Source organism: Mastomys coucha, unplaced genomic scaffold, assembly GCF_008632895.1.
Source record: "Mastomys coucha isolate ucsf_1 unplaced genomic scaffold, UCSF_Mcou_1 pScaffold21, whole genome shotgun sequence".
Taxonomy (NCBI): domain Eukaryota; kingdom Metazoa; phylum Chordata; class Mammalia; order Rodentia; family Muridae; genus Mastomys; species Mastomys coucha.
The window spans coordinates 71,100,307-71,114,815 of NW_022196904.1; the positions used below are offsets into that span (position 1 = coordinate 71,100,307).

The window sequence follows — 14,509 nt, forward strand, 5'->3', positions numbered from 1 at the left end:
CTCGAAGCCTTTGATGAGCCACTAATCTATGCTAGATACTGGTAAGGGTTTGGGGGAGGTACAGAATGTGTTTCCAGGAATTTTGGGCTCCTTTGGATAGGGGGAGGTCTCTGATAGAGGTGACAGAGTAGTGTCTAAGTAGTGGCCCACAGACCACTGGCCGGTGGTCCTTCAGTGTGGTCCCTTTCAGGATCTGTCTTAAGCTCTCCTTCCCCAGGAACTCTTCGCTCCTCTTTCTACATGTTTCTCTGAAAACTGAAAGAAAACCAGAAGTTAGTTGTGGGGAGGCCGGGGTTCTAGGGACCCTTTCTTTCTGTCTCAGGGACGGCATTCACAGTGTTTCTCTGCAGGCCTCCCTGGCTCCCGGGTTAGGCTGAGTAGCTGCGCTAGACGGGGGAGGGACAGCAGCAGGTGACAGCAGCCCCGGGTTATAAATAGGGGCGCGCGTCAGCGTCGGGCAGGAGCCGGGGCTGGAGGCAGGGGCTGCGGTGCCATGGGGTCGCGGAGGGCCGCGGGCCGGGGCTGGGGCCTGGGTGGTCGAGCAGGAGCCGGGGGAGATGGTGAGGACGACGGGCCGGTGTGGACTCCCGGCCCAGCCAGTCGCAGCTACTTGCTCAGCGTGCGGCCAGAGGCTAGGTGAGTCGCCCTGGGCCTTGGGTAGCCCCAGGCTGCTCTATCCCTTGGGTGGTGGCCGGGTGTGGCCAGGCTCTAAAAAGTGCTCCGAAGCCTGGAGGCCTGCGTGAAGCCTGGACGGTCAAACTTTCTCAACCCCAAGGTCTTGAGGTCTGGGGATGAACCAGGCCAGAAGGGACCCTCTTGATACCCTTTTGACCCTTTGAGGGCTTGAGGGCCCCGAAGGCCTCGAATATGTGGCCCAAGAGAAGAAAGCTCCAGTTTGGGGTGATTTTACAGGGGCCTGAGGACTTTCCTTATCTCCCTCACCCACACCCTTCTCTTATCCCCAGGGCTGAATTCCACAGTTAGTGATAAGGAGATCCAGTGTGGCTGAAATTCCACAGGCTTCAAAGGAGGGGAAGCTGCTGGTGGGTGGGTGTGGGGGCAGCCATTAGAGGCTGTTTGCTTAGAGTGAGAGATCAGCCTTGTGATAACTGAAGTTCCTCCCCTGGGCCTAGGGCTTTGGCCTTCTAGCACTGTGTTGTGTCTGGTTGAGAGGAAGGTGCCAGGAGGTGGCTGCTGGCCCTGTCTGGGGATCCAGGGAGGGATCTAGGGCTTCAAGCTCTGAGGGAGTCAATTGCCCTGCCCAGTGTGGACCCAGTAGGGGTTGAGATGCCAAGGGAGGGGTGGGACTGATAAATCATTTATTGGCCTTGCAGTGAAAGAAATTTGAAGGTTTTGTTTTAGGAGCTATATTATCCCTGGTTGCAATGGATACATAGACAGTAGGCAAGCTTTCTAAAAGACACTCTAAGATGCATTGCCCGGGAGACAGAAACTTCCTGCCCATTGTGGGCAGCTCTGCTTCCCTCTTCTCTTGAGCCTATTTTCCAAAAGGAAATGTAACAGGGTGGACCTTGGAGTAGACTAAGTTACTTCTTAGCACCAGAATTTGGCTTGTGTAATGTGCTTCTCCGAAACACTATCTACAGACTTCTGCTCTCTGCTCAAAAAGAGAAAAAGAGAGAAAGAGAGCTCAAGTACAGGCTGGAAGGACAGTCAGGAAAAGTCCTGAGCACTTCCTCCTGGATCGGCTGAGTCCTATTGACCTTGGAGTTGGAAAAGTTCAAATGTAACCGGAACCTGTTTCTGCATAAAACCGGGCAAATGGTGTCACGTGTTTGGGGCAGGACTGAGGGCTGGTACTGTGACTAAGTCAGACTCCAGCAGGCTCCTGGGTTGCTGGGGTCGTGGTGGAGCACCATTTCCCCAATTATTGGCTCTGTGCAACACTGCAAGGAAATGTGGACATTTACTGTAGTCCTTAGTGAAGCTGCTTGCCCAGTGAGGGGCTCATGGCTCTCTGTCACCGTGACTTATGGCTTATCTCACTAGGCCAAGTGACTTTATCTGGGCATTTCTTCTTTCTGTGTTTGTTTGTTTATGTATAGGAGTACACAATGGCTATCTTCAGACACCAGAAGAGAGCCATTACAGATGGTTGTGAGCCACCATGTGGTTGCTGGGAATTGAACTCAGGACCTCTAGAAGAGCAGTCAGTGCTCTTAACTGCTGAGCCATCTCTCTGGCCCCCATTGCTTCTTTCTGTATCTGGCCTTTGCCAATAGCCCTGAACAGGGAGAAGAGGAGGAAGCAGGATTCTTCGTGGAGATGTAGCAGTGGAGGAAGGGAAGAGAGGACACTTTGGAAGGCAGGCAGAGGGGAGTGGGTTCTGGGTTGTTAGGAACAAGGCTGGAGGCTTGGACCTGGGGCTGTTTCCTGGCTTAGCCTGTGTTAGACATCTTTATAGTGTGCCAGCCAGAGGGAGGGAAATAAGAAAAGCTTGTCTGGCTTGAGTCCTTGGACCTTGACGAGGAGGATGCTATTAGAAGAATGTTCTTGTTGGGTATCTGAAGGCTCTGGGCAGGAGCGGTGGGAGGAAGGATTTTCTAGCCTTGGACTTGGGACTATTTCCCCTGTACTTTTCCACCTCCTGCCAACTGGCTACAGACCCCAAGGGGCAACCAGAGCAATCAGATTTGTTTGGCTTCTGGAAGAGCCTATGGCCAAAAAGGATTGTGAAGTGGGCTGAGCTCAGGCTGGGGGAGGGGCCGTTTCCAGTACTGTGGAAAGGTCTGACATGTGCTGGAGGACAGAGCTGCACCGTCTGCTTCCCCTCAAGTGACTGCCTGCCTGTGGAGGTGAAGAGAGCCCAAGAAACAAAGACGGGGTCCCTTGAGGACTTTGCTAGCTCTGTCCAGCTCCAGCCCAGGGTCCTGGCTGAGAAGCGAGTTTTGCCCTCCATTTTGAATCCAACATATTCTGGGTTTGCCTTTTCTGTTGATCTCCTGCGGAGCTCTTTTTGGTTTTGTTGTTGCTACTGTTGCTGTTGTTCGTTTGTTTTGAGAGACAGGGTTTCTCTGTGTAGCTCTGGCTGTCCTGGAGCTCACTCTGTAGACCAGGCTGGCCTTGAACTCAGAGAACTGCCTGCCTCTGCACCTGAGTGCTTGGATTACAGGTGTGTGCCACCACCAGCTGGCTTGCTGTGAAGATCTGAAGGGGTCCTTCCCATGGGCTCAGAGGCTGGCCTTTCCTGGAGGCTCTGGACAACTTGTCATGTGGCTGGAGCTCCAGAGTCTAACTGTGTCCCATACTTCCTGCCTGCCTCATGGTCCCTGGAGGAGTTTCTAGTCTCATTTCAGTTCAAGGATATTCAAGGGCTCAAGTATATTCAGGTCTGAGACAGATATTCTCACTTGGCTAGCCTATCTGATAGACAATCTCTTTGCTCATTTAGCTGTGGGGAGCTGACAAAAGGAGGGTAGCTCATGGGTAGGCTAGAGTATTTCAAAGACTCAAAGTTGAGAGTAAGCAGTAATGACTGACCAGCTTACGTGTGACACTAAGAAGCTGTCAAGTCCCTGGCCTCTCATGAAGGCCCTGATCCTGTTGGCCTCCTGGGAGCAGAAGGGCTGTGACATTGCTCCTGACCACTTTGAAACAACTTCTGCAGTTCCTCTGGGGTAAGACAGATTGTCTAGGGTGCTAGGGAAACTAAGGCACTGGGCCAGAACTTTCTGGAAACCTTTTATGTCTCAGCATAGATGGATAGCAGCTGGATGAGAGGCCCCCTGCTTCCATGCCTGTCTCCGTTCTTCTAAGCCTATTCTTTCTGAGCCCCGAATTCCTATTCTGCAGCAGAAGCAGGACAAGAACTCTAAAACCCTTTAGCTCCCGTGTTCGCTGTCTCTGATGCTCCCTGGCCCACCCCACCCTCCACAAACCCAGGAGCTCTGCTGCTTGGGATTAGTCAATCAAGCCCCAACAGACCTGCCTTCTGATGACCAGGTGCCTAAAGCGGCCCCAGATTCTCTGGCCTGATTAAGATGTAAGGTCAGGGGCCTGTACAAAGGCTCAGCAGCTAAGAGAGCTTACCTGCTTTTTTCCAGGTCCAGCTTCTCACAACTGTCTGTAACTACAGCTCAAGGGATCTGATGCCATCTTCTGGCCTCTGATGGCTTCTGCACACATTTGGGCATCTACCCCACCCAGTACACATGACTAAAAATAATGTAAATCAGGCTAGAGTGATGGCTCAGCACTTAAAAGCGAATGCTGCTCTTTCCGAGGACCTGGTCTCAGTTCCCAGCACCCACACTTGGTGACTCACAAGCATCTGTAACACCAGTTCCAGGGGATCTGATGCTTCTGTCTCTCTGTCCTCGTAGGGCACCTGTACTGGACACACACACACACACATACACAAAATTTAAAAATAATAAAAATAGACTGGACAGTGGTGGCACATGCCTTTAATCCCAGCACCCAGTAGGCAAAGGCCAGTGGACCTCTGTGAGTTCAAAGCTAGCCTGGTCTACAGAGATAGTTCCATCCAGTACAGCCAGGGCTACACAGAGAAACTCTGTCTTGAAAAACCTAAAAAAAATAAATAAGTAAAAAAAAAAAATCTTTAAAAAAAAAAAAAGGTAACAAACAAACATGCAAGGTGAGGGTGACTGACAGTGGGGCCAGGAAGCAAAGCTGTGTGAAAGCGCCTGAGCGGTGTCTCTGCTCAGTCTCTTGCCCACGTGGTGGTGGAACCTGCCATTTTCCGTTGTAAATTAGAAAACTGGCCCAATGCCTCTCCTTGCTAGGGAGGAGGTCCAGACTCAAGGGGAAATCTCTCAGTTCCAAGGAGAGGGACAAAGGTAGTTCGTGGCCAAGGAAGGCTAGAGTTGGCCAGTACCTCGGAACTAAGGGAGGTTGTGCCCACACAGATTTTTTAAGGCTCCAAACAAAGGTGCCTGCGACGTGTGTATCCTTCCCCTGACTCTTCTGGAACAGCAGCTCCCATTGGGGGCAGGACCCATCCTGTTTGAAAATGCCGTTCCTTTTCTCCTCCTCCTCTACCTCCTTCTCTCACAAAAACAATCATGATTACCCACTGTAAGGGTAGCACTATGTTTTGTAGCTTCTGTAGTTACAAAAAGACCTCGATTTGAAGGCTGTGTGGGCAAAAGTTAGCCGGGCAGAGGGAGGCAAGAAATGGGTGTGGCCTTGCCAGTTAGGGATGGGCTTGGCTGCAGTAGAACCCGGATGCTTGTAAAACCAGGGAGGATCTTACTTGTCGATGGCGAGTTGAGTCCACTGGCCATACTTGGGTGCGCACTGCAGCGTTTTCTACAGAGCAGTGTTTGAAGCCTATGGTGGTGCACGCCTGTAATCTCAGCACTGAGGAGGCTGAGGCAGGAGGATCACTTGGAATTCAAAACCAGTTTTGGCTACACAGTAGGTTTGAAGCCCTCCTGGATTTTATGAGACCTTGCCTCCCCAAACCAACCAAACAAGCAGACGGAGTAAAAAAACGAAAACAAAACACAAACAGCAGCCTACGATGGGATTATTGATAAGGAGGGCTGTTGAGCTGTCTGGATTTAGATCTGAGCACAGTAACAAGGAGAGAGTGTTAGAAAAGGAGAAGGAAGTGTTGATTGGATTTATGGGACAGGAGGAGGAAGCGTTCAAGATGGTGGGCCTGGAGCTTAGGAATTTGGAAGAATTATGGTGGCATCCAAAAAGCCAGTGCTCAATGGAGGAAAAGAGGATGGATTATCAAGAGATAGGATCTCGGGCTTTCCTGAGTGCCAGCAAGCAGACTCAGGGTGCTATAAAGAAGAGTGAAGGGGTGAGCATGGGTCGGGTGGCTCTTGCTGTCTTCCAAAGACCTGAGATCAACTGGAGGAAGAGGTCAAAGATGGCTCACACCAAAGGGCTGGTGCTCCATTACTCGTGTGTCTCCCTCCCCAAAGGAGGATGCAGGCTCTAGTCTGTGCCCCAGGACTCTAAGCAGGATGGGAAGCTGGATGGAGGGAGCTGGGTGTCTCTAGCTCCGGCTGAATTAACTGCTTGTCCCTCCTCTTCGCTCTCCCAGCTGGTTTGCCTTGCTCTTTAACCGGACTTTAACATATTAATGGTGGGTGTACTCCAAGCCACCTGTCTGGGCGGGGATTTCCAGGAATGCTGCTTCTATTTCTCAAAGTCGAGAATTGAAGCCACAGCTACCCGAAGGCTGGTAGGCGGTGGGCGGGTGGGGGACCGGCGTAGGCGTCCCTCTGGGGAAAGAGACTCATGCCTGATATATTCCTTTCTCTCAAAGCACAGCCCCCAGGGGCTTCCATCCTGCCTAACAGATTTCCTGGACCCTGCTGCACCTAACGAGCTCTTGGTTTCAGATACATTGGTGTCCAGCGGTGAGGACGCTTGCTGCTAACAGGAGCCGCCAACTAAGACAGCTGGTTCCTTTTAATAGAAAGGCCTCTGGGTCTCAGATGGTGGCTGATTAATACTTGTGACTGTTGTTGATTTTGCCTCCTCCCTCTCCTTGCTTTTGGGCCTAATGATTCCATTTACTGTTTTTGCTTAGCTTATCAAGCAACCGGTTGTCTCACCCCAGCTCTGGAAGGTAAACGCACATTGCATTACATTCTCCGACTGCTTTTGAGAGGCCTTGAGAGGCCACTGGATGTCTGCTCGGTTCACTAACCAGGCTGCATGGGGTGAAGGGAGGTCTGGATGGTGATGGGGAGGGCATAAGAGGGTACTCACATGGGCAAGGGTCGCACAGGAACCAGAGTTGATGCTTGCATGGGCCTGGGATTCCGGGAATAAAGATCTGGGCAGGAACTGCTGAGATGCTTGCAATGATAGCCCTCTGCCTTTGGAATGGACACCGAGGGGATGGAACAGGCAGTCACCAACCACGGGAGCTCCCGTGTCTGGCTTGGGATACCTCATACATCTTCCTGTGATAGTGGTCCCTGCCTTTTACATGTTACCCCTGCCATCCTGGAACTTCACATGCCACCTTCTCTTCCTTTTCATTGTTCCAATACACACCCTCAGTGACTTAGAACTCTGCAAGATAAGAGACCATCTTACTGTCCTGCACATTCTCTGGCTCTGGGGAGCCAGCTCAAGCCTGAGCAAGTCTGTGGTTAAGGTTTGCTGGCTGAAAAGCTACCTTTTTTCACCTGCCAGGCTAGGGACAGCTCTCCAGTCCCTGCTGAACTATCAGCACCAGAGGGGGACCATTTCCTGGCTATTTCTTACCAGTTGGGCCCCATCCCAGAATGGGAGATTTGAGAAAGTTGGCTATGTTTTTGTTTTTGTTTTGTTTTGTTTTTCACACAGAGAAAGTTCTGACTAGCCTACTGGTTTCTGAATAATTCCTCACATCTTCAGGCATGATTAGTTAGATCTTAGCTAATGTGGTTGGTCCTTGACGGGGATGAACACAGAGGAAACTTTGGTGGGGGAGGAAGAGAGGATAGCTCACATGATTCAGAGTGATGTGTGGCAGTGTCGGGGGCAGGGGACGGTATTCACAGGAAGGCGAGTAGCACACAACAGGTCAGGGTTAGGCTCCTTTGAACATCATGGAAACACCAACAATTCTGGGATCCTTTCAAGATACATATTAGCCCATGATACCATTACCAAATCATGGAACTGGAAGGACTTGGAAGTGTCATGTCTGCAAAGACAGTTACCAGATGCGTGTGGATTTCCTGTTTCTCAGGAACCTGGATGGGTTACACCTGGAGTCTAGTTCACAACAGAGTGGAGAACAGGGACAGACAGCTGTGGCAACCAGAAGCCATGTGTGATCAACAGAACAGGACAATATAGGGTGGCTTTCCTCCACCTAGCCTGGCCTTCTTAGAAAGTTCCAGGCAGCCAGGGCTACACACTGAGACCCTGTCCAACAAACAAAAGTCCCAGGAAGTAAGACAAGGTAGAAGGACTCCTCAGCAGTTCAAGGCTCTCGCTTGGCTTTCAAGCCTGGTGATCCATCTCTAGAACTCACGTCAAGTAAAAAAGAAAAACACAAGTTGTCCTCTGACTGCCACCTGTGTGCTGTAGCCCACTTGAGCCCCACCCCTCCCGCTCACACAGTTTCATATTCTCTCTCCACATACACAGAGACACACAAACTCTCTCTCGATCTCTCTCTTTCTCCATATACTCACACTCACTCTTGCTCTAACACAAAGTAAATACATAAATTTAATGAAACCCCAAGTTTGCCTCAAATGACAAGCAAAAATCAAAACAAAACCCAAACAAAAACAACTTATTTAATGTAATAAGGATATACAGCAAGGGCTGGAGAGATGGCTCAGCAGTTAAGAGTACTGACTGCTCTTCCAGAGGTCCTGAGTTCAATTCCCAGCAACCACATGGTGGCTCACAACCATCTGTAATGGGATCCAATGTCCTCTTCTGTTGTGTCTGATGACAGCGACAGTGTACTCACATACATAAAAATAAATACATTGCCAGGCAGTGGTGGTGCATGCCTTTAATCCCAGCACTTGGGAGGCAGAGGCAGGCGGAATTCTGAGTTGAAGGCCAGCCTGGTCTACAGAGTGAGTTCCAGGACAGCCAGAGCTATACAGAGAAACCCTGTCTCGAAAAAAAACAAAAATAAATAAATAAATCTTAAAAAAAAAAAAAAAGGATATACAGCAGTTGGGCTATATTTAGCTTAGAATTTTCTAGAAAGTTCTCCAAAATCAGAAATTGCTATTAGTCTGACAGCAACAAGAAACATCTTCAAATCAGGAGCTGTGGTGCATGTATTTAATTCCAACACTTAGGAGGCAGAGGCAGGTGGATCTCTGTGAGTTTGATGCCAATCTGGTCTACAGAATGAGTTCCAGGATAGCCAGGACCACATGGAGAGATCCTGTCTTGGAGAAGGAGGAAGAAGAGAAGAAGAAGAAGAAGAAGAAGAAGAAGAAGAAGAAGAAGAAGAAGAAGAGGAAGAGGAAGAGGAAGAGGAAGAGGAAGAGGAGGAGGAAGAGGAGGAGGAGGAGGAGGAGGAGGAAGAGGAGGAGGAGGAAGAAGAGGAAGAGGAGGAGGAAGAGGAGGAGGAGGAAGAAGAGGAAGAAGAGGAGGAGGAGGAAGAGGAAGAAAGAAAAAGGAAGTGGAAGAAAGAAAGAAAAGAGAAACACTTGAAACATTTTTAGGGCTGTAAATCACAGGTTCTTGGAAGGCTGAGGCAAGTAGATCACAAGTTCTAGACTACATATCAACCTACTGTCTAAAAAAAATAAAAATAAAAATATTTCCAGATATTGCATCCTGAGTGTTCAGGGAGTTGATAGTTTAGTTACCAAGAGCTTATCTATTTCTAAATGACTTAAAGGGGAAAGAAAGGTGCTGATTCTTGGTGAGAGGAAGCAGCTCAAAGTACCTTGTAGGCCTAGTCCAGTTAGTCCTCGGGTATATGAGAGGGAGATCCCCATCCTGGGTGGACCTTGATGGGAGGACTCTGGCTAACTCTCCGAATGCCTGGGCTCCTGCATTCCCAGACACCACCCATGCACGAGGCTTACTTGATTCAAAGAATTTCCTGGGATGCAAACTTCCTCAAGTGCAGAATAATGCTTACAGGAAAGATGCATTGAGCATGGTGCCTTCTCGATGCAAAGTCTGGAGGGTCACACACTATTTGCTTGTATCCCTCACCTCTCACTCTGTGCCTGGTGGAGAGATGTGGGCAAGTAAATATGGCTATGGGGGGGGGGCACTCCTTCCTGTGAAGCCCAGAGAAAGGCAGCTTGGAGTAATTTGTCCTTCTCCACAGTTCCTTCTGCTTCTGTTGACGTTTCCCCTCATGGGCCCAACTGCTGCTCACAGAGTGTGTGCCTGGGAAGGGGAGGAGGGCTGGGCACAGCTTGTGCACCACACAGTCTGGCTATGTGGTTGAGCTTCACGCCTGGAATGCACTGTCTTTGCTGGCCCATGGAAGGGTTTGGTGTCGAGGTCTGTTTCCTGTGCTCAGAAAGGAGTGGACCGTAAACCCTGAGGACTGTTGGTGAGTCTGGGGTAGACACAAAAAGCCCACAGATACAGCTGAGTTCTGCAGGAAGGACTCGACCACAGGGAACCAAGAGTTCTGGTTTGTTCAGAAGTCAGTCTGTAGCTCTGCAGTCCTACAGTTGGCAGGTTTGTTTTCAATTCAGCATGTGATGTCCATAGACAGAGCAGAAGACCCACACTGGCTTGCTAGTAGTACCAGCCCGTAGCTCTATGTGGCATTAAAATTCACTCGATAGTCCATAAAATAGAGTCTCCTTCAAGGCCAAGGCCCTAGCATTGCTAGCTCATTCTTCATGGACCATGGCCTTTTCTTCTGAGCCTGAGCTCTAGGATAGGGTTCCATGCCTTCAGGACCTCTGCATCCTTGAAGGTTAGCTGGCCTTTCCCACATTGGTGTGGCTGCACTATGCTATGGATCCATCTCCGAGGTTTGACATGTCTACACGTATGTATCTCTCTCCTACACACTAGCTTCCCTAGAGGTAAAAATGGATTATGAAGCCACCTCCTCACCATCCCCCAGTAAGGGTTTGATGGGCATGTATAGGATTGTACTCTTGTGTGCTCAGGAGCCTGGCCTGTTGTCAGCTACCTATTGTAATAGCCCTGGGTCAAGATTCCATTCAGCCCCTTAGTACCCACCCCAACCAGGCCAGGAAGCCTAGGCGCTCTTGAATAAAGATTTGCTCTGGTATGCCCAAGAACTTTGGCCACAGGTGACTGACAAACATGGTAAGATTTATGCTTGGCTCGGTAAGGCCAGAGTGTATTTTGTAGGGAGGGCTCTAAATGGTTTTTGCTTCTCCTAGGAGCACCTTCTGCTCCATCATTGCTCAGCTCACAGAGGAGACCCAGCCACTGTTTGAGACCACACTCAAGTCCCGAGCTGTGTCCGAAGACAGTGATGTCAGGTTCACCTGCATTGTCACAGGTAATGATGCTATTGATATGGTCCCTGTCAGGGCTCCTGCACAGAGCAGGGTCTCAGGAGGCTAGAACAGGCGTGGAGGAGAGGTGGGCTACTTGTATTAAACCAGTTGACTTTAGCTTGTTTTTCTCCTCATTTTAAATCCCCAAACTGTGCTCATCAAAGATTCTTCCCCTTCAGGGATACTCAGAGTACTGATGACTGATTTTTGCAGCCATCTTTTAAACACCCCACTGAATAGTTGAGCCATTTGCGACTTGGGAGTATCCTGAGGGGATGTAGTGTGTATTACTCCAACTGTAGACCCTGGAGGCATGCTTGGAACCCTCACTCCACCCCCTTCCCAGTATAAGGTGCTAAGCAGGTGGCACCCCTTCACTGCATTATGAGGCTGAGTGGATTAATGCCTTCGTAGCTATTGGAATAGCACTTAGTACCCTGGAATAGCACTTAGTACCTTGCTGGTGATTGGAAGCAAGACCGCCACTGTTTGCTTTCTTTTTCTTTCTTTTTCTTTTTCTTTTTCTTTTTTTTTGGTTCTTCGATAGGGTTTCTCTGTGTAGTCCTGGCTGTCCTGGAACTCTGTAGACCAGGCTGGCCTCAATCCGCCTGTTCTGCCTCCCAAGTGCTGGGATTAAAGGCGCGCACCACCACTGCCGGTTACTGTTTGCTTTCCACTGAGCTCCCTGATGGCCTTTAAGTAGTAAGCCCTGTGTCACCTTAGGAGCTGAGCTCATGAGTGCTGGGACACTGGCTCCAAGATTGTTCCTTTCCCACACCTCCCAGCCCAGCTACCCTCTGCCGCATCCTGACCTTCCCCAAGGCCTATTCACCTTCAGCTGTACAGTCAGCATTGCAAAGGGCCCAGACCCACGTGCCTCCAAGAATACATTGGCTTGTTTGTTGGTTTTGTTTGTTTGTCAGTTAGTCAACGGCTTGGTAGGTTTCAGATGTCACACTCCCTGATCCTGAAGGGACTTGGTTAGCCCAGCCAGGTTAACAGCTTCTTTGGGATTGTTTTTCCATGGGTAGTTGTCCCAATTACCAGGACATCAGCAGCAAATCCGCTAGAGAGACACCGACTTCTCGGTACCCTTTATCTTTGTGTGACATGGTGTGTTGCAACTGAATTCTTCCAAACCCCTGTGAAGTTCTATTGTTAGTACAGCTTTGCAGAGGAGGAAGCTGGAAGAGGCTAGGTGAGCCACCCAAGGGGCAAGGAGCCGGTTGCTTTTTCCTTATGCCCTGCCTCTGGCTGAGTCTCCCGCACTGGTTTCTTAGAAAATAACTTCACTTCATGATTCCTCATGTACCGCTTTATGTAGAACGATCTTAATTATCTTTGAAAAAAATCAGGTCTGGGGATGTAGTTCAGTTGGTAGAGCCCTCGCATAGCATGTCTGAGACTGTGGCTTTGTCCTCCAGTACTGTAGAAACCTGTGGAGGGGCATCGCTGTGATTCCCACACTCTGCAGGTGGAGGCAGGGGGATCATAAACTTATGGTCATCCTTTGTTACACAGCCAGTGTAAAGCCATCATGGGATACATGAAACCCTGTTTCCAAGAAAATGAAATTTTATTTTATTCAATTAATACATGTACATAGGTGACGGTTTCAAATTATACTAAAAGACATTTATCAGTGTACAGCAGTTTATTCCTATCACCAATATGGGATTGTAGGTATGAGCTATTTTATCTGGTTTGTTGCTGCTGCTTCTCTTTGAGACAGGGTCTCACTATGCATCTCCTGCTGGCCTGAACACTGTACAGACTAGGTGGGTCTTGAGTTCATAAGGATCTGCCTGTTTCTGCCTCCCAAACAAATTATTAATTAGTGTTATTAATAGTAACTAACAATTATTAATCCCTCCTGAGTGCTGAGATTAAAGGCGCACCCCTCCACACTCAGAAGTTTTTGTTTTAGGATAGGGTCTTAATGGGTCACCTAGGCTGGACTCCAGCTGGAGATCTTGCTCTAGCTTCTGAGTGCTGGGATTATAGGTGTGCATACACTACCAGGCCCAGCATTGTGTTTTTAAAGACATTTTAACCTCCCCTCTTCCCTCTCCACCCCTAGTCACCAGTCCTGTGCCCTATGGGGGTTTTCTGGCTAGTTGTCAGTTTCTGCCACTTCTAACTAGGCTTCTCTGTGTAGCTCTGAGTGCCTGTATACTTCCTGTTTACAAAGTTTTAGGACTTTACAAAGTCCCATTTCTCTTGTTGCCTGTTCTCCCTGTTCTCCCCGAGCCCCATCTTTCTGTCTCTCTCTCTATCTCTGTCTATGTCTCTGTGTCTGTCTCCCTCTGTCTCTCTGTCTCATGTATCTCCCTCTTCTTTGTTTTGCATGTTCATTCTGCTACTTGGAGGCCACAGCTGCTTTGCCTGGCAGATGCCTTCTTCTCTCAGCCACCTGGGCCAGCCTCCGCACTTCCAGAATCCATTTCCCATCCTCCATAGCTCAGTTACTTTGCCATATTTTTTTTCTCTGGGATCGTGAGATCTGTAAGGACAGGGTGCATGTGGGCCTTGCTGGTGCCTCTTCTGGAGCTGCCACAGTACTCACGTGCCAGATGACCTCCCTGACCCCTGGCCATGTTGATGACAAATTTAGTATCTTTTCCACTTGGCTCATGTCAGCAGCAGCTTGGGGTGGGGCCGCGGCAGTATTTGCTGTGGGGATCTGTATGGGGAGCATCAGGAAGAGCAGGCATTGGGTGTCATGGTTTCTCAGAATCAATGTGGGCTTGCCAGACACCAGTTTGGTGTACAGAATCTTGGGACGTTTTATTGAATGCTCTCAATCTCCCCATGGGAGTAAGCCTCTCCTGCCTCAAGCTCAACCCAAAGAAGCAATTGAAGAATTATTATTACTGTTCTGTGTGTGTGTGTGTGTGTGATATGTGTGTGCTGTGGTGTGTGTGTGTATCTGTGTGTCTGATATGCGTGTGCATGTGTATATGTGCGTGAGATGTGTGTGTATGATATATAGTGTGTGTATGTATATTGTCTTAGTCAGGGTTTGTATTCCTGCACAAAACATCATGACCAAGAAACAAGTTGGGGAGGAAAGAGTTTATTCCATTTACACTTCCACATTGCTGTTCATCATCAAAGGAAGTCAGGACAGGAACTCACACAGGGCAGGAACTTGGAGGCAAAAGCTCATGCAGAGACCATGGAGGGGTGCTGCTTACTGGCTTGCTTCCTCTGGCTTGCTCAACTTGCTTTCTTATAGAACCCAAGACTACCAGCCCAGGGATGGCACCACCCACAATGGGCCCTCCCCCCTTGATCACTAATTGAGAATATGCTTTACAGCTAGATCTCATGGAGGCACTTCCTCAAGGGAGACTCCTTTCTCTGTGATAATTCCAGCTTGTGTCAAGTTGACACACAAAACCAGGAAGTACATGTATGTGTGTGATATGTGTGAGTGTGGACACATATATACTAAAGCACATGTGTGGAGGTCAGAGGACAGCTTTCAGGAGTCTGTTATCTCCTTCTATCCTGGGTTCTAGGGTTTGAGCTCAGGTGATTAGGCTCACACAGCAAGTGTTTTAAAAAACCTGAAA

The 14,509-nt window shown here is 49.2% G+C and overlaps 1 protein-coding gene across 2 annotated transcripts in view; it reads left to right on the forward strand.

Moving 5' to 3' along the window:
* Positions 1–469: 469 nt before the first annotated feature.
* Alpk3 (alpha kinase 3) overlaps positions 470–14,509 on the forward strand; it is a 49,435-nt gene continuing 35,395 nt past the window's right edge. The window contains exons 1-3 of one of the 2 annotated variants that reach the window (XM_031387169.1): positions 470–636; positions 6,539–6,577; positions 10,812–10,933. In XM_031387169.1, the coding sequence (XP_031243029.1) occupies positions 494–636; positions 6,539–6,577; positions 10,812–10,933 (304 nt within the window). In that variant the 5' untranslated portion in view covers positions 470–493. The remainder of the gene's footprint in view (positions 637–6,538; positions 6,578–10,811; positions 10,934–14,509) is intronic. The other variant, XM_031387170.1, reaches the window with a different exon arrangement.